At 38.4% G+C, this 22,500-nt stretch overlaps 1 protein-coding gene across 4 annotated transcripts in view; it reads right to left on the bottom strand.

The window, feature by feature from the left end:
• LOC108716149 (NHS-like protein 1) overlaps window positions 1–22,500 on the bottom strand; it is a 138,852-nt gene that overhangs the window by 81,652 nt on the left and 34,700 nt on the right. For all 4 annotated transcript variants that reach the window (XM_041562834.1, XM_041562833.1, XM_041562835.1 and 1 more), the window contains one exon: window positions 405–557. In XM_041562834.1, the coding sequence (XP_041418768.1) occupies window positions 405–557 (153 nt within the window). The remainder of the gene's footprint in view (window positions 1–404; window positions 558–22,500) is intronic.

Raw genomic sequence — 22,500 nt, forward strand, 5'->3', positions numbered from 1 at the left:
TGCAGTCCTGATTTTGACCTCCCTGTGGCAAGACTCAACCCCATGGATCACAGCAGAAAATAGGATTACTAGTTATACTGCATAATCCTTTAAGCAGGTTTGGAATTTACAATGCTATAAAAAGCATTGTCAAAGGGTATACAGTCCTATTAACATCTTTTGTTAATCGGGGTTAGAGTCTTGCACCATTTGATTTGCCATCTCATAGTCTAGGAGGGATTTAGTCATGTGCCAAGTTTCAGACCATTACATTGCCACTGAGAAGACATATTTCAATAAGGTCTAGGAATCCTCAAACCATTCTCAAGTACTAGACTACAGTAAAATCCATTAAGATGACAAATGCACCTGGGATAGAATTCTTAATCATGGCTACTCTTATTAAGATGTAGCTGTTTGCTTACCTCTAAGCACAGTTTTGAGGTTCACTTTGGCTTGCCTGTGAAGGTCATCCACACATAAAGGTCTAGATGATGGGAGGAACACATTCTCCTGTTGATGCCAAGAGGCTGTGTAATGGACTGTCCACTTACTTTCTTCATCGAGACTGGAAATCGCTAGAAGAACAAAAAATACATAAATATTTCAGTTAGGCACAGCAGTCTATCTCAGTATAAACGTCAAAGATGCAATTAAACTGTCACCAGTTATAAACGGTGAGTTCTGATGTCATTTCTGTCACATGACTCACTGAAATTTGTGTATTATAATAAATAAAGTACCCCCAATTGCAAAATATGAGGATATTAGAAGTTACCTCGGAGTTCCATGACCTTCGGCCTCGTGTTTTTATATGGTCATGAAACTCCTCGGTAACTTATAATATCCTTATATTTTACAACTGGGGGTACTTTATTCACTATATAATCACATATATTCATGTGTGAACAAAGTTGTACTGGCATACTTTACTTTTTCACTTCAAGGATAAACTTTTAAAATAAGTGAATATAATTTTCAATTTGCCTTCATTATTTTTTTTTTTTAATTCCAAGATATTAAGGAATACCATGCACTGTTTCTACAAATTAATTTTGCTACAACAGCGCCACCTACTGGTCAGTTTTTGACCATTCTGAGATCTGAAAGTCAGAATGGTCAGGTGGTGCTGTTATATAAAAAATGAATTCATATAAACTGTACATGTATCCCTTAATATCTTGGAATAATAATAATAATGAACGTAACCTGTAAAAGTGCTTAGTAGAACAGTAGTTTCATCAATTTTACATTCACTTATTTTAAAGATAAATTTAGCCTTGAAATTCTCACATATGTATAACTGCAGTTTCATTACATGCATAGATTCATTTATTTTATTATTTTGTACAGGTTCCTTAATTTAAGTGTCTGAGAATGGATGCTGATCCAATAAAATAATTAAATTCAAACTAATTGTAAAAACATCAAAGCCACACTTTAAAGGCATTAACACTAAATACATCAATAAACAATATAAGTTTGCATAAAAGAACATGATAATTATGAAGTTTAACTGTTTAAATAAGTGTATCTTTTTACATTATTAATTGCATGCATGTGGAGACTGAAATAATCCTGACACAATCTAAGGTTGCCATGAAAACAGTAAACAATAATTAACAATTGAGAGGAAAAATATTGCAGGAAATACCCAAGAGAGACATGCCCATGAATTAGCTAGTATATAATTAGCTTATCTACGCATCTGCAGGGGTTGGGCTGATGTGTTTTTAAAAAAATTGTAAAAGGAGCATTTCATCATTTTACAAAAAATTAACTTAATGCCCATGATATTCAAGGAGAACTATTCATACAAATGCATAAAAATGCATTTGCACTTTCAAGGCTATATTTTAGGGATGCACCGAATCCTTTTATGGATTCGGCCGAACCCCCGAATCCTTCACGAAGGATTCGGCCGAATACCAAACCGCATCCGAACCCTAATTTGCATATGCAAATTAGGGGTGGGAAGGGGAAAACATTTTTTACTTCCTTGTTTTCTGACAAAAAGTCACGCAATTTCCTTCCCCACCCCTAATTTGCATATGCAAATTAGGATTCGGATTCGGTTCGGCCGGACAGAAGGATTCAGCCGAATCCGAATCCTGCTGAAAAAGGCCGAATCCCGAACCAAATCCTGGATTCGGTGCATCCCTACTATATTTATTAATGCATACATTCAAAGAATGAAAATTAAGCTGGTCTCCCTAGACCTTTTAATCACCCGCTCCTATGGTTGGATTCTTTTGTTTGATATCTTGTACATAGGATCTTTTCTCAGGCTGAGATCTTGTGCAAGCAGCTATTCAAGTACAATAAACAATATATCTGTGTGTCAAAAGAAGGGGTACAGCCTGCAGTTTAGCTGCCTGTGATCTGTTAAGACCCTGCACATAATTAACGCACATTTTTGTGTCAGTATAATCCAAACCCAAGAGACAGGGCAGTCTCATGCACCAGAGGCAAAACGATTGCTTTACAACACTTCTTAACAAAGATACAATATTTCTTATTTATTTTTATTTTTTTACTTTCTAAGGGTACATTATTTAGTCATTCATATCTATCAAAGGCATCATCATACCTCTCTGAAATTTAATGAGTTAATGGTTTAAATTATTGAAAAACATATGAGTGCTTTTCATTAGCATGCCCATTAACCATTAATAACATACAAATGCACATTGCTTTTTAAGAGACCCAAATTGCCTAAAAGATTTAAATAGAGGAGAATTATAAATGTGCAATAAAATGTGGCTTCCTGAATGATAAAGATTATAAAAAGTAACACCACCAATAGTAGTAGGCAGTAATTAACAGGTTTCTTTGGGATAATGCCCAAATGTGCTAGATTGTCATGGCAAAGTGATGTATGAAATAAGTAACAGAACATTTAAACTCTGTCATTTACGAACACAATGAAGCAAGCAGAGGATGCTACAGAAGAGATTTGACTGCTATTTAAATAACGCAATTCCTACATAAATGAGGTCCATCTTCTGGCCCTTAGCCTGTCAAACTAAATTTTCAACAAACTTCACAAGCTTGGTGTGCCACAGGCTGAACATCATTGCATAAGGGAGCTAGCTTTAATGTACTTACTTTTCCTCTTGAACAGACTAATCAATGATTTCATCTTTGCATTAATGAACATGACCATTTCCAAACTGTCTACCGCTTAAAGTTAAAAATCCATGGAAAACTTATAGGTTCCACAATTTGATGTGCCGTCCTTTTTAATCCAAAATGAGACAGCTCCTTTGTTTCTCTTGCAGAAACGGAGATGAGTAGTCTTTGACAAGCACTGACCCTGAAAATCTTTTTCCCACGATGTAATCCCTAAGCCAATGCAGCAGATGTTAGGGTTAAAATCTCCAATTGTGAAAACAGACCCAATCAGTATATCATCTGCTTTAAGCAAGCAGCACAGTTCCCGCCTGCATGCATATTCCTTGATAACTTTTCCACTTGTATGCAGTAGTCATCTCTCGGAAGCCTTCCGTACACTTTCTAAGAGCTCGTCTCTTTGGTCTAATCCCAGTCTAAATTGTTATGGTGATGGTGTTATATGGTGTAATATGTCCTTTCAAACGCTTGGCTACTGCAAATCACTCTGCATTCTGAATAGAGTAGCGTCTTACAGCTATTGTTATTCAAACATGCCTCCACATTAAATAAACTTTTCACTAAAACCCTTATGCTTTTCTAAGCTTTTCAAGTGTGTTTACAACAAATATACGAAAAACATTTATATCAATCTCAACAATATATCACAAAAACATACATACATTATATATATATATATATATATATATATATATATATATATATATATATATATATATATATATATATATATATATATTTTTTTTTTTTTTTTTTCCCCCATTTCTAGAAGTTCAGTTTATGCACCTCTTTCACATAAGCCCAACTGAAAGAGAGGATAGGTAAAGATTTCTTGTTGCAAAAGTAACTGTGATGTTTGTCAAGTGGCAATGAATGGGGCATGCAGTTTTTATGGAATAGGTTTCCAGACAAGCAAGAGAGAAGGGTACAGTGTCAAACAGTGAAACAAGTGGACATCTCTGTGCACAGAGATTTCGGTTCTGGTTATGCAAGGGTTTTTAGGTTAATACACACATTAAAAAAATAAATGCCTGCATTGTAGTAATATCAATAGACAAGTATGTAGAAGGATTATTGTGACCCTATATTGGCTCTGATGCTTTGACTACTCCTAAACTAGAAGAGAATTACGCTGTGACCCTCTCTCTAAACTGGGGCTTTGAGATGTGTGGAGGAGGGAATTGTGTTGTGGGGCTACACTTCTCACACTGCAATCAATCAGGAACAACAAGAAACAGGTCTATTAAATAGTATGTAGTATAATGTATCAGATGAGGTGTATAAAGTAGTGACTTAATACAAAGGTACTGAATGCAATGTCAGTGAGGGTGTCAAATAGTACCAAAGCATATGAACACTGGCACAGAAATCGCAGGGCCCCATACGACAAAATTTCCTGCGCCCCCTGGGCTGCACCCACCGCAAGCCCCACCTACAGGTCCGCCCTAAAAAAACATTTGTGGCCAGGGCCCCCCATTAAAAAATATTGGTGGCTAGGAATCCACATGAGAAAAGAAAAATTGGTGACCAAGGCCCCCCCCACATTATGAGAAAATTGGTGGACAGGGCCCCTTAAATGTCCAAGCCTTCCCGAAGTCAGCAGCTCTCAGAAAGATGGGGGGCCCGGATAATCAAGTAAGTGTGGCGTGGCAGGGCCCCCCTTACCCTCGGGCCCCCTACAACTCTTCCCCCTGATGGCTGCCCTGCGCTTAAGTTCAACTTTACGGTTTTGCGGTTACTTGGCCCAGGACTTCCTTACCTAACAGGGGCATAACCAAACCAGTAGGAGATTTAACCCTCTGTGTCCCTCCACTTATGACTTATGTTATGTTACTTTTGCTTAAAAGGGATGGGGGGGGGGTCTAAAATCACCTATAAGTAATTTAAGTACGTATAGGCCAACAGTGTTGCCATTAAACTAGGTCATTTAAGTTTTATTAGAGGTGCATTATTAAAACTATTCTATAAGTCTATAAGGATAATTTGGCAAGCATGGCTCTAAATACTCCAGAAATTATGATACTGCCAAAATTTAATAAGATTTATTAATTTTTATGCACTGTTCTGCCTCCAATAAGGATTAATTATATCTTAATTTGGATCAAATACAAGATACTGTTTTATTACAAAAGAGAAAAAGGAAATCATTTTAAAATGTTTGAATTATTTGATTAAAATAAAATCTATTAGCAGCCTACAAGATCTGGCCACAATGAGCCTACGCACATTAGAGACCTGCTCAAGGACAGAATGATACGCCTGAGGAACAAAATAAAACATGTTCAAACCCACAAGGATCTCCCCTGGTTCTCATATTTCAATTTGAGACAGGCTACCAACATACCTCCCAACTGTCCCTTTTTCGGAGGGACAGTCCCTCTTTTGACAGCTCAACCCGCATTCCCTCATTTGTACTGGAAAGTCCCTCTTTTCTCTGCACTGAACAGCCAGAAAAAGAAACAAAGTTTCTCACTTAATTGGCCTTTAGCAGAGAGCCCATAACAACTAACAGGTGCAAATAAGATACTTTGTAACAATTTTGAGACACAAAAACACAGTTTAGATAAGGAGAAAATTTTCAAACTTTCATAACCTGCCAAAGTTTGTAAAACAAACATGGTAATTAGGGGGGGTGGCCACAGAAAGGGGTGTGGTCAAAAAATTGCTGCGCTACGTGCGGAAAAATTTTTTTTGTCCCTCTTTTTACTTTCAAATTTGGGAGGTATGTACCAACACCCAGTTTCACTACTAAGAGAGAATCAGCCCTTAGAGTTACCTCCTCCAAGAAACTTGTCACCACACTGTGTTAGCTTCTTTTAGCTACTATTAAAACTCAATTCAATGCAGCGGGCATAGCCTGGAGCAGGGACATCCCAGAGCTGGAGGATGATGATTGGGAGGAGGGAGAGATAGACTGATCCACATTTGTTCTTGAATAACCCTGACACCAAGCACACTGGAAGTTTTGTCACTCACGATAAAACTGTGATACAGTGGGTGACAAAACGTTAACTTTTTTTCCCACTGTAAATGTAAATCTCTGCATGTGCATAGTAGAGAGGCGGATCATCAACCCCCTCCATCAGGAGCTTACTGAAACAGGAGGATTGGGTAGGTGCATATTTTAATCCCTTATTAAATACAAACCAACCCCTTTTAATACATGATACCGTATATACTCGTGTATAAGCCGTCCCGAGTATAAGCCGAGGTACCTAATTTTACCTCCAAAAACTGGGAAAGCTTATTGACTCGAGTATAAGCAGAGGGTGAGAAATGCAGCAGCTTCTGGTAAGTTTCAATAAAAAAATTGAGGGTTTCTGCTCCCATTGGAGGTGCCGGCGTCTCGTTTTTGGATGCCGGCGACCATTCTTGGAAGCAGGCGAATATTCTTGGAGACTATTCTTGGACGCCGGCGACTATTCTTAGGCGCCTGCGACTATTCTTAGACGCCGGCAACCGTTTTTGCGCTTGACCCGAGTATAAGCCGAGGTAGAGTTTTTCAGCATATTTTGGGGGCTGAAAAACTCGGCTTATACTCGAGTATATACGGTAATTGATTTTCTTTTTTAGGTCATCACTTTGTAAAGAAACAATTAAAAATAATGTAAATGGAAAAATAGTTCAAAAGGGACTTAGATTTACAAAGTTTGTGACACATAAGGCTCTAATTTGCCATAAAATGCAAAACAATATTTTACTGTTAATACGTTTAAAGAGAACAAAGTAACTGAACTGCTGCATGCTGATTGATAACATGTTTTTTCTTTGTCCGACAGTTAAAGAAACATCAATAAATTGTATTATTTTAACCCTTTAAGTGCCACAAAACGTAGAATCTACATTCTGCGGAAAAGTCCCTTGAAATGCAGCATTAAAGAGATATGATGCTGGAAAGCTTTGAGGCAATTTTCAGATATTTCACCAAAACCGCCAATTTTGGGAAAGCCTTTTTCGACACCGGTGACAATTAACGGACACCCATTAACGGCAAATTTTGATGCCGAATTGTCGTTGGCGTCAAAATCCGTGTCTCTCGAACTTTTCCCGCTTCGTCACAAAATTCGCAGGAAATTCGCAAATTTAATGTCGAAACGGGAAAATTTCACCCATCACTAATGGGTACCCATTTTAGATTCGGTAAAATGTATTCTTAACAAAAATATATGGTTTTGGGGGGGGTAAACAAATATTTGTGTTTTTTACCCCACAAAAAATGCAGTCAATGTGTTGATTTTTCATTAGCTGAAGTTACCCACAGGACTATTTGCATGCGCTAACTTCATTTTGGGCCAGATACTTGGTAAACCTATGCACAATGGGTATCAAACTATTTGGAGGACCCCTGGCAATCATATTTAGGGTGCTTTTTCTTGGTAAGTAATGATACATGGGCAATATGATGCTGGAAAGTTGAAGATTTAAGGCAATTTTCTGATATTTTCAGATATTTTACCAAAACCAATTTTGGAAAAGCCTTTGCGACTCAGTAGTTTGGAGCAGAAAGGCATTGGTACCCATTTTAGATTCTGTAGAATGTGTACTTTACAAAAATATATGGCTTTATATTCAGGTGCTTTTTCTTGGTACCTTATACAGTGTAGGATATGCAGAGCAGAAAAATAAAACCACTGAAGTGATTTTTCAGAATTTTAATACATTTTTATAAAAACTGCTACGTTCAGATAAGGTTTGATGTTTGGTAGTTAGGAGTAGAGAGACATAAGTACCTATTTTGGAGAATCAGCAGAATGTGTACTTTCAAAAATATATGGTTTTCTGGGGTAAACCTATTGTTTCAGGATTTTTGGCCTTGGAATCTAAAGTTTGGCATTTTCTGCCTTAGTGCTTCCAAAATTCCATAATATACTGCCAGGAGTTTTTCCTGTACAGAAGTCCTAAATATCCCTAAAACTATACATATCTGGTATTGGCACATTTGAGAGACACAAGGCTTTCCAAATCAGTTGGATTTTCATGCTTAAAATGAAATATTTTTCTGGTATAAATTCATATACTGTATTGTGAAAAATAGGATTTTTTTCATTTTTGTATTTAGCGCTATAAATCTTTTTGTAGAGGTGGAAATACATGAAAACTGAGGCAGATTTAGAAAGCTCAGTTTCTTCCGAAAAAAAAAAAAAAGTGTAGTTTTCCTAGATAAACTATAGGTTTGCCCTCAGAGAGTGAGAGAGCACAAAATGTTTAAAAAACGGCTGGCATTTCGCGTAACCAAAATGTGAAATTCTGCTGGCACTTAAAGGGTTAAAATGTGTGTGTTAGCTTTAGCACTTTTTTAAATTAGAAGTTCTTAGTTTTTGAGTTTTTTTCATAAAGTTTGAAAAAAAACCCCCGAAAAAAACCAATGCCACAACTTGTGAACATAAAAGGCAACAGAAATAAATAAATGAATAATGTGAAAGAAAGGGCGAGATGTAAGTCTTTGAAAGGCATAGCAACACTCTCACCCATCACCCCTTCCAACAATCACATTCCAGTTGACCTGCTCTATGCAGTCATCTGGGCAGACACACACACACTCATGCACAAGATGCCTGCAGCTTGCACGGCCTGGGAACAAAACTTACCCAAATACACAACATATAAGCTGCAACAACAAAGCACACGTTTTGTGTCTTTGTGTACTACTGCACCTTTCCACTCCTTGGTTAATGACAAAATTCTAAGCAATCTGCTACCATTGATATACGATTAGATACAAGCAGATAAGGTACAAGATAATGTGGGCCAAAGAAGCGGAGTATAAATTAGGGCTGAATTATTGGAGTGTAGAATCAAAGGAATTCCATATGATTTCTTAGTCCATATCCAGACATGTTAGTCCACATTATTAGCCAAGGCCCAGGTTTAGTCCCTTCTTCAGAGAATTGAATGTTTCCATTAATTTATATTCACACACTTTTCTTTCATTATCTGTTTTAAAATTGCCTTTCAGAACCAAAATTCTTAATTCCTTTATGGAGTGAGGGCCATTGAAATGATTTCCTATTGGTGTGTCCCGTTTTTTTAACTGGATATAGTGAATCAGTGGTGTGTATTTCTCTCTCAGATTTTTTCCAGTCTCTCCTATATACAGTCCCCCTGTTATGCATTTAGTGCACTGTATTAAGTACACCGCATTGGAAGAAGAACAGTTATAGTGACCATAGATGCTGTATTCCTCTTATGTGTCTGGAATTGGTATTTTGTCTGAAGTCAGGATGTGTGGGCAGGTTTTGCATTAGCCCCTCTGATCCAGTAGAAAAATACATAAAACAACATAGGCAACATTTCAACATTTTCTCACCCAGCAACACAGTAGATGTGTAATGTGTAGCAGTCTGATTGTAGGAGATAGTTTCAATCATCCACAAACAGGGAAGAAATACACAATCAAGCATAGGATGACTTGCAACACAACCATGGTGGTATACATCATAAAATGCCTGTGCGGCCTAATATACTGCGGGAATGCACAGAGCAAGCATCAGAGCAGCGCTAAACCCAAATAGAAGTGAAAAAGAAAAGGAGAAAAAACAGGTTATATCCCAACAGCTGGTGGCAAAACAATGGGCGGAAGCGAAACATAGTCCAGAATCTTTTAGATGCAAGCCCAAGCCCAACTAGTACTAAGCTGCTTTCTGTAGAGTATTGCTTTCATGTCACAATACATACATTTATATACACTCCACAGATACTTTTTACGGATTTGATGTTACAATGGACTATTTGCACAGTGCAGCGGCGACACCGTGTGGTGAGAAATGATATATTTTTATGTGAAAAGTATAGGACTGTGTTGATGTTACAATGGACTATTTGCACAGTGCAGCGGCGACACCGTGTGGTGAGAAATGATATATTTTTATGTGAAAATATAGGACTGTGGGTGATGGAAATTCTCAGTGTATAGGACGTCATCCTTGGCACCAAATTTAAATGGGGTGTGTGGGTATAAATGCACAGAATCATTGTTTAATCATGGTTAAATTAAGGAATGTTGGCCTGGAACATAGTATTTGTACCTGGATAGAGAACTGGCTAAAAGATAGACTACAAAGAGTGGTGGTAAATGGAACATTTTCTAATTGGACCAGTGTTGTTAGTGGAGTACCGCAGGGCTCTGTACTAGGTCCCTTGCTTTTTAACTTGTTTATTAATGACCTGGAGGTGGGCATTGAAAGTACGGTTTCTATTTTTGCAGATGATACTAAATTGTGCAGAACTATAGGTTCCATGCAGGATGCTGCCACTTTGCAGAGTGATTTGTCTAAACTGGAAAATTGAGCAGCAAACTGGAAAATGAGGTTCAATGTTGATAAATGCAAGGTTATGCACTTTGGCAAAAATAATATAAATGCAAGTTATACACTAAATGGCAGTGTGTTGGGAGTTTCCTTAAATGAGAAGGATCTAGGGGTCTTTGTAGATAACACGTTGTCTAATTCTGGGCAGTGTCATTCTGTGGCTACTAAAGCAAATAAAGTTCTGTCTTGCATAAAAAAGGGCATTAACTCAAGGGATGAAAACATAATTATGCCTCTTTATAGGTCCCTGGTAAGGCCTCATCTGGAGTATGCAGTTCAGTTTTGGACTCCAGTCCTTAAGAGGAATATAAATGAGCTGGAGAGAGTGCAGAGACGTGCAACTAAATTGGTTAGAGGGACGGAAGACTTAAATTATGAGGGTAGACTGTCAAGGTTGGGGTTGTTTTCTCTGGAAAAAAGGCGCTTGCGAGGGGACATGATTACACTTTACAAGTACATTAGAGGACATTATAGACAAATAGCAGGGGACCTATTTACCCATAAAGTGGATCACCGTACCAGGGGCCACCCCTTTAGACTAGAAGAAAAGAACTTTCATTTGAAGCAACGTAGGGGGTTCTTCACAGTCAGGACAGTGAGGCTGTGGAATGCACTGCCGGGTGATGTTGTGATGGCTGATTCAGTTAATGCCTTTAAGAATGGCTTGGATGATTTTTTGGACAGACATAATATCAAAGGCTATTCTGATACTAAGCTCTATAGTTAGTATAGGTATGGGTATATAGAATTTAATTAAAAGTAGGGATGGGTGTGTGTATGGATGCTGGGTTTTCATTTGGAGGGGTTGAACTTGATGGACTTTGTCTTTTTTCAACCCAATTTAACTATGGAACTATGTAACTATGTAACTACACAGGTTATCTTTGAAAAAGGCCCTAATGTGGACCGAAACGGTGGATATATGTACGTAATAAAAGCATTTAGATTTATCACTAACTGGAGTGCGGGTCTTTTCAACAAATTTGTGTGCAACACGTTAGACCCTGCACCATATGGTTTAGAGTGCAGCTGCTTACTATTGACAATATATATATATATATATATATATATATATATATATATATATATATATATATATATATATATATATATATATAGATAGATATATAGATATATATATATTTTAGTATTACTATAGCCTTGGATACTATACTTGTTAAATTAATCATCCAAGCCCTTCTTAAAGACATTAACAGAATCAGCCATCACAACTTCATCCGGCAGGGCATTCCGCAACCTCACTATCCTCAATGTGAAGAACCACCTACATTGTTTTAAATCAAAGTTCTTATCCTCTGATCTAAAGGGGTGGCCTCTGGTGCAGTGATCCCTTTTTATGGAAAAAAAAAAAAAAGAAAAAAAGACGTCCCACTATCGGTCTATAATGTACTTATAAAGAGGGATCATGTACTCTCCCCAACCGTGACAATCTATCTTCATAATTTAAATCTTCCATACCATTAACCCGTCTCTACACTCACTCCAGCTTATTAATATCCTTCTTTAGGACAAAGCTTATATAAGGACATTGAGCTTAAGTGCTATATTGTTAGAGCCACAGTAGGAAGGACCCTGCCCTGTAGAACTTACAGTCTAAGAGGGTGGGTGGCTAACATACAGGCAAAAATTGGAGGCTAACACGTGAACAAGGTAAAGGTATTGTTCAATAGGTACCAGGACTAAAATAATGTTCTAGTACTCCAAAAGGGAGACTTTTAGTTTTTTCTTGAAGAGATTGAGAGAGCACTCCTTACGGAGGAATTCAAGGGTGGAATTTCAGAGGTAAGAAGCAGCAAGATAGAATGGTTTGAGACGAGAGATGGCAGTGGATGTGGATGGTGAGAAAAGAAGGTAGCAATGAGAGGAGTGGAGAAGATGACCAGGAACGTACAGTAAGACAAGTGAAGAAACGTGAGGAGCAGAGGAGTGAAGGACTTTGAATGATAGCAGAAACATTTTGCATGCTGTTATATGCTAAGGATTTTAGTTAGTGTTGAACAGATCCCCTTTTGGAAGAGAGAAGGAGGATCGTGTTAGCAGAGTTTAAGACTGAATGTAGGGGAGCGAGGTGAGAGTCATAAAGACCAGTTAGTAGGAGATTGCAATAGTCTAAACTGGATAGGGTTAGGGCATCGATTAGTGTCTTGGCTGTTTGTGAAAAAAGGGACGTATCTTGGCTATATTGCGAAGGAAGACATGGGAGGTTTTGTAATATGATTAGAGAAGGAGAGAGACTGGTCAAAGAAGACCCCCCCCCCCCCAAGCAGCGTGCTGAATTAACAGGGGTAATGGTCATGCCATCAATAGTAATGGTGAAAGAAAGAGATGGTCTAGGTTTCGGTAGGAAGACCATGGGCTCAGTTTCGGCTAAGCGGAGCTTGAGGTGAAATTGGTTCATCCAGGAGGAGACAGCTAGTAGGCAGTTTGCAATCTGGTTCTGAATGTCAGAGGTTAGTGAAGAAGGGCCAAATGAAGATATACGTACAGTAAGGTCTAATGAAGAGAGTGTACTAGGAGAACAGCACCATGAGGCACCCCCAAACTAAGATGAATGGCGGAGAAGATTTGTTAGCAACAGTAACAGAGAAGGATCAGTCAGTAAGGTAGGAAGCGAACCAGGATGCAGCTCAATCCCAGATACCAATTCAATGGAGGATTTGCATCTGTTTCTCTTCATTCTCTCTTCATGCAGAATCTGACTGTTAAGATCCAATATATCTTAATGGGGGGCTCCTTTTGCCTAGAAGATGTATTGGAGCTCACTATTAAAATCACCATTTCTCTTTACATGCAGGATTTGTGTGGTTATCTTGTTTGTACTGGAATCAGTTATTTGAGTGAGCTCTAATCCATCTGGTAGGAAAGAAATTGTATTTAAAAAGTTTCTTATTTCAGTATGATGAAGCATATATGAAATTTTCATTTTTGTAATAGTTCCCCTTTAAGATGGATTGGATGGATTTTTAGCAAGGGAGGGAATACAGGGTTATTCATTCATCGCACAGCCAAAATAGCTTGTGCTAGAGAGCACAGCAGGACAGCAAAGGCAGTCACATGCAAATCACCTTGCCTTTGCTAAAAAGAGCACAATAAATACACTCTGCCAATTCTTTTCATTTTAAAAAAAATCCACATTTACCTATTTTTTGTCAATGTAAATGACTAATTGGGCTTTTAATGAAAGGCATTGTTAATTTAATTTGTAGTAAGGTTTGTCATAATACTGTGTTCACAGAGACTTAAGACCTTAATCCCTGGGCCATTATCAGTAGGACACAAAACTCCATGAAAATAGTTGAAAGGCACAAAACAGATTAAAGGGGAACTATCGTGAAAATTAAAAGTTAATATAAACTTCATAATACTGAAATAGGAAACTTTCCAAATATAATCAATTACATATTTTGCAACTGTCAATGACTATCTGACACCCAACTGCTGCAAGAAGACAAAATGAAGAGAAACAGATGCTGAGCGTGGGATAGTGAACATAAACTTGATTATTTCATAAACAATATAGAATTTTTAATTGATTGTATTTAGAAAGTTTCTTATTTCAGTACGATGAATCTCATATTAAATTTGTTTTTGCGATAGTTCCCCTTTAATAAAAAATTCATTTTAAGACTATCATATGTAAGCCGTATGCATTTCATGACCTCTGTGCACAGGCATGTGCCATTCAGAATTTCTTTCTTTCATTGATTCAGATATCAGGCAATTTTTTTTTTATAAACTTTTTTCTCAGCTATAATGTAGCTTGTAACATACACATGCAAGCACTGAATGAAGGTGAAACACAATCACTTTTTTTTTCCGTTTGTACACTTATGTACATACATATACACACACACAAACACATTTTAGAAGTGTACACACACGTATACACAAATACTCACAAATGTTTTTTTTTACTTTTGTACTATTTACATTTTGATTTACTCAATTTGTTTGGTTTTACTGCAATGTTATTCCTGCATTATTGTTCCTTATCGGTTATTTAGCATAACTTTGCAGTTTGGTACTTTGATATAGAAAGGTATCTATTTCATTGTTGGAGTTGTCAGAATGTGTGCTTTCCAAAAATATATGGTTTTGTGGAGGTAATTTTTCAAAAATGTCAGAAGAATTTTATAAAAAAACATTAATTTTAGAATCTGTTCTTTGCAAAATGTGTAGTTTGCTAGGGTAACCTACTGTTAGTGCAATTCTCCAAAATGGCAATCGGACTAGTCCTTGGATCAATTTGTACTATGAGCTATCTTCCATAATTCTGTTTTCCCTCACTTGCTAAAAAGCCATCCAACCCCTTTTTTATAAATATAATGTATCAGCCTGTACGAGAAAAAACCCTTACTAATATTTAATCAGAACCTCCTTTCTTCTAATTTGAATGGCTGATCTTGCATCAACTGGAATGACCTACAGGTAAAGTATTGGAGAAATATGATCTCCTTATACATAGTTATCATATCACACCTTAAGAGCCTCTTCTCCAGCGTGAGCATTCCGAATTTGGCCAGTCTTTTCTCATAGCTAAGATTTTCCATAGCTTTTACCAGCTTAGTTGCCCTTCTCTGGACCCTCTCTTATTCAATAATGTCATGTTTGAGCTCTGGAGACCAAAACTGTATGGCATATACTACATGAGGCCTTACCAGTGCTCTATACAGTGGAAGAATGACCCCTTCCTACCTTGAAGAACTTCTTTCCACGCTCATCTGAAGAGTGACAGCATGGGATCCTCAAAGCAAGTCTCAAAAGTACTGAAAACAAAGATTGTTCAGTATCATGATTTAGGGGAAGGCTACAAGGCTATCTCAAAGGTTTAAACTGATAGTTTCAACTGTAAGGAATATAATCAGGAAATGGAAGGCCACAGGCACAGTTGCTGTAAAACCCAGGTCTGGCAGGCCAAGAAAAATACAGGAGCGGCATATGCGGAGGATTGTGAGAATGGTTACAGACAACCCAAAGATCACATCCAAATACCTGCAAAAACATCTTGCTGCAGATGGTGTATCTCTACATTTCAGCGCAATTTGCACAAAGAACATCTGTATGGCAGAGTGATGAGAAAGAAGCTCTTTCTGCACTCTTTCTGCCCTCTTTCTGCCACAAACAGAGTCACTTGCTGTATGCAAAAGCTAATTTAGACAAGCCACAACAAAGTGCTTTGGACTGATGAGATGAAAATTGAGTTATTAGTCACAACAAAAAGCTCTTTGCATGACCGAAGAAGAACAACTCATTCAGAGAAGAAACACCTGATACTTAGGGGCCCATTTACTTAGTTCGAGTGAAGGAATAGAGGAAAAATAGTTCGAGTTTCGAATGTTTTTTTTGGCTACTTCGACCATCGAATGGGCTACTTCGACCTTCGACTCGAACGATTCGAACTAAAAATCGCTTGACTATTCTACCATTCGATAGTAGAAGTACTGTCTCTTTAAAAAAAACTTTGACCCCCTAGTTCGCCACCTAAAACCTACCGAGGCCAATGTTAGCCTATGGAAGGTCCCCATAGGCTTCCTAACAATTTTCTGATCAAGGATAAACCTTCGATCGATGGATTAAAATCCTTTGAATCGTTCGATCGAACGATTATTCCTTCGACCGTTCGATCAAACGAATTGCGCTAAATCCTTCGACTTCGATAATTCGGCAGTCGAATATCGAGGGTTAATACATATATACATATACATATATATATACATATACATATATATATATATATATATATATATAGATACACACACATATATATATATATACATAGATACACACATATATATACATATATAGATACACACATAGATACACATATATAGATACACATATATAGATACACACATAGATACACATAGATACACATATATAGATACACATATATAGATTCACATATATAGATACACATATATACACATATATACACACATATATACACACATATATACACATATATATACACACATATATATATATACACATATATATAGATACACACACACACATATATATATATATACACATATATAGATACACACACACATATATATATATATATATATATATATATATATATATATACACACATATATATATATATATATATATATATATATATATACACACACATATATATAGATACACACACACACATATATATTATATATATATATATATATATATATATATATATATCCAAAAAATGAGGTGCACGCCGGGAACCTTTGTAAAGATAAAAAATCTATATTTTATTTATTACATGTTTAAAAGCAGGTCAACGTTTCGGTCTTTTCCTAAAACCTTTATCAAGACCCATAGTGCCCATTAAAACATCTTGCAAATAAATAGATAAAACCAACTGCACTCACCCAATCCCGTGCCCCCTGTGTGACATGTGATGAGAAGTTTCACCCCCTCAGTGAGGTTAAACAAGACACCACCTGAACCACATCAAGAAATGGAAAAAACATGGTTAATCTCATTTGTAATACTATCCACAGATACAATGTAGCACAACATAACATCAATGTAGCAGAACTGTAACCAATATGTCTCAAGATTAGCAGGATAACAAATCACTTCCTAATGTTGTTACTTGTATCCTTTATCTTTGGTTCAAAAAACAGAGGAAAGAGCAATGCTCATTTAACCCTGCCGGGCCAAGGTGTTCAATCTTTTTATCCAGAACACCTCGCGCTGAAGCAACATTTTTGATCTATCACCTCCCCTCCTCGGTGGTGGTATGTGATCAATGGCAATATAACGTAATGTGGGTAATCTATGGCCTACTGCAAGAAAATGGTTCGCTACTGGTTTGTTGGTATGCCCATCACGGAATGCAGTGCTAATTGCGGACCGATGTCCGTCCATGCGTAGACGTAGTGTTTGATCAGTTTTACCCACATACGATAGCCCACAAGGGCAAGTAATCATGTATACTACATGGGTAGTTGTACATGTAATGTGGTGTCTTATTAGAAACCATTTGCCAGTCTGGGGGTGTAAAAAACTGTTTCCCGGTGACATAAATCTACAAGAGGTGCAGCTAGAGCATTTGAAACAACCTGGTGTATCATTCCGTAACCAAGATTCCTGTCTCGTCTGGTAGCACCTCACCGGGTCACTCTTTACTAAGAGATCCCTCAAGTTTGTCCCCCTTTGGTAACAAGTCATGGGTTTCTCAGGAATTATCCTATTTAAACTCTCATCAGCTTGGATTATACTCCAGTGATCCCTGATCACCTTTGTTACTATATTGGAGCTTGTTGAGAACTTAGTACTGTAAATGAAATTGGGGTGCTTCACCCCTTCTAACCGTGGGGCACTCGCCCGGCTCCTCGCCATGGCTAGTGCTTGCTGCAACACTAAATTAGGATACCCTCGTTCTCTAAATCTGGCCCACATATCCTTTAACTGTTGCTCTGCCAAATCAGGGTTCGAATTATTCCGTAAAACACGGCAGAATTGTGAAATTGGCAAAGATTTTTTCATCGGTCTAGGGAGACAACTGTTGTAATGAAGGAGAAAATTTTTGTCAGTTTTTTTACGAAACAATGTATATTCAATATGATCATTCTTTCTCCATAATTCAACATCTAGAAAATGAATACGCTCCGGATGTAATTCATAGGTAAATTTTACTGGGCCACCCAAGCTATTTAACTCACCAACCATCTCATGTAACTCTTCCTCCGTGCTACCCCACACGATGATGATATCATCGATATAGCGACGGAAGAAGAGTATGCTATTTCCGTACTTTGGCACAATGCAGTGTTGCTCAAACTGGTGCATAAACAGTTTGGCATATGAGGGTGCCATGGCCACCCCCATTGCCATCCCGGCAACCTGTAAATAGAAATCTGACTGGAATCGGAAATAATTCATGGTAAGTGACAGTCTCAAAAGTTCCAAGATAAATGGTATTGGGGGTCCCCCATAGTGTTCAGACTCCTGAAGCGAACGTTGCACTGCCTCAATCCCAGCTTCATGGGGAATACAGGTATAGAGGCTGACCACATCCAAACTGGCTAGCCAACATCTCTGTCCCTTGGGGATCACAAGAGACTTCAAACATTCAAGCAGATGTGGGGTGTCCCTCAGGTAATTGGGGGTATTTTGTACCACTGGCTGCAAAACAGTATCCAAATAGATGCATATAGGATGTAGTAAAGAACCCCTACTCGAACCTATGGGGCGTCCTGGTGGTTTTAAAAGACTTTTGTGCACCTTGGGTAACGTGTAGAGCAGTGATCCCCAACCAGTAGCTCATGAGCAACATGTTGCTCTCCAACCCCTTGGATGTTGCTCCCAGTGGCCTCAAAGCAGGAGCTTATTTTTGAATTCAGGCTTGGAGGCAAGTTTTTGGTTGTATAAAAACCAGATGTACTGCCAAACAGACTCAATGTAGGTTGACAATCCACATAGGGGCTACCAAATGGCCAATCACAGCACTTGTTTGGCACCCCAATAACATTTTTCATGCTAGTGTTGCTCCGCAACTCCTTTTTCCTCTGATAGTTGCTCACAAGTTCAAAAGGTTGGGGATCCCTGGTGTAGAGTATTGGGCAAATAGGATGATCTTGTTTCAAATAATCTCTCAGAGTAGCGTCAATAATATGATCATCAAACGCTTTGTCAATTACCCTGTCCAACTGGGATTCAAATTGGACTATTGGATCTATTGGCAGACATTTTTAGACCTCATTGTCCAATTGACCCATAATCTCTTCTCTATAGTCAGAATAATTTAACAGTACGATGCGCCCGCCCTTATCGGCAGGCCATATAACCAAATTGGTGTCATCTTGAAGTGATTTTATGGCAGCGCGTTCTTCCTTAGTTATATTATACTCCAATCGATCATTAATAACCCCCTTAGTTACATCGCGCTCCACAGCCTGTTTGAAGAGTTTAATAGTTGGATGCAGAAGTGGAGGGGTAAACAGATTTTTAAGTCTCAAGTTGGGTGCTTCAGGTAGAGCATCCTGTAAATTTTTAAAATGATCCTTTAAACAGAGGCCCCTGCATAATTTGAAAAAGTCAACATCCCAGTCTATAGCATTAAATTGACATGTAGGAACATACGATAAACCCTTACATAGTAAGCTCACCTCTGCTGCAGAAAGCGTGTGATGGGACAGGTTGAAGATAGGCACATCTACATTCTGTAGCCTTTTCCTCGTCTGCCCCCTCCGCGTTGGGTACTTCTTGTACGACTGCGGCCTGTCGGAGGTTTGTCATGTGATGCCTGGCGTTCATCTAAAAAAGAAGTAGATAGAGCAGCGGGTGGAGAGGCTGCCGGAATCTGTTCTCGTGTCAGCGATGCCTCAATCGATCCAGCCACATTCCCGGATGCTTCCATTGATAGTTCATCTGCGTCGGAGTCACCGGAGCTGTTGTCCACAGTGTTCAAAGGTTTGCGCAATTTATACCTCGGGGACCGTTTGTATCGGCCCTGTCTTTGGAACTGGTCGCGCTCCCCACTGAGCCATCTGTATACTCGGCAGTTTGAATAATCTTCGTTCACACGCCATAGCTTCTCTTTCCTAAAGCTTAGAAGCTTCTGTTTGTATGTGTCCACTGCTGAGCATGCTTTCATGAGTGCAGCATTAACTGTCTCCCTATTAAACAGCCTTTTGTGTTCCGTCTCGTGTGCCACAAGGATCTTGCGGGTCTTAATTATATCGATCGATACCTCCTCGATCACCAAGATCATTAGATCGAGGGAGCATTTATTCAATACGCCAATCCATTTTTTACAAAACTCCGGGTTAGATCTCCCTATAGTAGGTATGTTGCGAATACGAAAACCTCGTGGGATCCTTCTTAATCTGTAATAACCAGACAAAAACATGCCATGGAGGTCCAGATCGATTTCCCTTCTTTTCAATCTCTCCCATTCAGTCGCTATTTCTGTCTCACTTGATTTGCAAGGAATTTCAGTGTGTGTCTGATGCCACAAAACACGATCTGCGTCTGCTTTAGTAATATGCCAGGTTTCAGCATAGTCATTGGATAGAAATGCTCGATCAACGTAGTCTTCCATTGTGGGGCTTTGGGAACTTGGGACTACTTAGTAGGAAAAGCTTAGCCGAAAAAATCAACCAAAAAATCTCAAAAAATCTCAAAATTAGGGGTGCTTGAACTCAGTGTCTTGCAATCGGCACTTATTTAGAACAAACATGTAATAAATAAAATATAGATTTTTTATCTTTATAAAGGTTCCCGGTGTGCAAAAAATTCCTTTATCCTAACTGTCCCAAGGCTTTTTTCAGTAAAAAAATTCCACTTTATTTAAATTAGCATTAAAAATTCAGATACAAACTAACAAAAGGCTACAGAATGTAGATGTGCCTATCTTCAACCTGTCCCATCACACGCTTTCTGCAGCAGAGGTGAGCTTACTACGTAAGGGTTTATCGTATGTTCCTACATGTCAATTTAACGCTATAGACTGGGATGTTGACTTTTTCAAATTATGCAGGGGCCACTATTTAAAGGATCATTTTAAAAATTCACAGGATGCTCTACCTGAAGCGCCCAACTTGAGACTTAAAAGTCTGTTTACCCCTCCACTTCTGCATCCAACTATTAAACTCTTCAAACAGGCTGTGGAGCGTGATGTAACTAAGGGGGTTATTAATGATCGATTGGAGTATAATATAACTAAGGAAGAACGCGCTGCCATAAAATCACTTCAAGATGACACCAATTTGGTTATACGGCCTGCCGATAAGGGAGGGGGCATCGTACTGTTAAATTATTCTGACTATAGAGAAGAGATTATGGAATAATTATTGGACAAGGAGGTCTACAAATGTCTGCCAAGAGATCCAATAGTCCAATTTAAATCCCAGTTGGACAGGGTAATTGACAAAGCGTTTGATGATCATATCATTGACGCTACTCTGAGAGATTATTTGAAACAAGATCATCCTATTTGCCCAATACTCTACACGTTACCCAAGGTGCACAAAAATCTTTTAAAACCACCAGGACGCCCCATAGTATCGAGTAGGGGTTCTTTACTACATCCTATATGCATCTATTTGGATACTGTTTTGCAGCCAGTGGTACAAAATACCCCCAATTACCTAAGGGACACCCCATATCTGCTTGAATGTTTGAAGTCTCTTGTGATCCCCAAGGGACAAAGATGTTGGCTAGCCAGTTTGGATGTGGTCAGCCTCTATACCTGTATTCCCCATGAAGCTGGGATTGAGGCAGTGCAACGTTCGCTTCAGGAGTCTGAACACTATGGGGGACCCCCAATACCATTTATCTTGGAACTTTTGAGACTGTCACTTACCATGAATTATTTCCGATTCCAGTCAGATTTCTATTTACAGGTTGCCGGGATGGCAATGGGGGCGGCCATGGCACCCTCATATGCCAACCTGTTTATGCACCAGTTTGAGCAACACTGCATTGTGCCAAAGTACGGAAATAGCATACTCTTCTTCCGTCACTATATCGATGATATCATCGTGTGGGGTAGCACGGAGGAAGAGTTCCATGAGATGGTTGGCGAGTTAAATAGCTTGGGTGGCCCAGTAAAATTTACCTATGAATTACATCCGGAGCGTATTCATTTTCTAGATGTTGAATTATGGAGAAAGAATGATCATATTGAATATACATTGTTTCGTAAAAAAACTGACAAAAATGTTCTCCTTCATTACAACAGTTGTCACCCTAGACCGATGAAAAAATCTTTGCCAATTTCACAATTCTGCCGTGTTTTACAGAATAATTCAAACCCTGATTTGGCAGAGCAACAGTTAAAGGAGATGTGGGCCAGATTTAGAGAACGAGGTATCCTAATTTAGTGTTGCAGCAAGCACTAGCCATGGGGAGGAGCCGGGCGAGTGCCCCACGGTTAGAAGGGGTGAAGCACCCCAATTTCATTTACAGTACTAAGTTCTCAACAAGCTCCAATATAGTAACAAAGGTGATCAGGGATCACTGGAGTATAATCCAAGCTGATGAGAGTTTAAATAGGATAATTCCTGAGAAACCCATGACTTGTTACCAAAGAGGGACAAACTTG

Source organism: Xenopus laevis, chromosome 5L (genome assembly GCF_017654675.1).
Source record: "Xenopus laevis strain J_2021 chromosome 5L, Xenopus_laevis_v10.1, whole genome shotgun sequence".
Lineage (NCBI taxonomy): Eukaryota > Metazoa > Chordata > Amphibia > Anura > Pipidae > Xenopus > Xenopus laevis.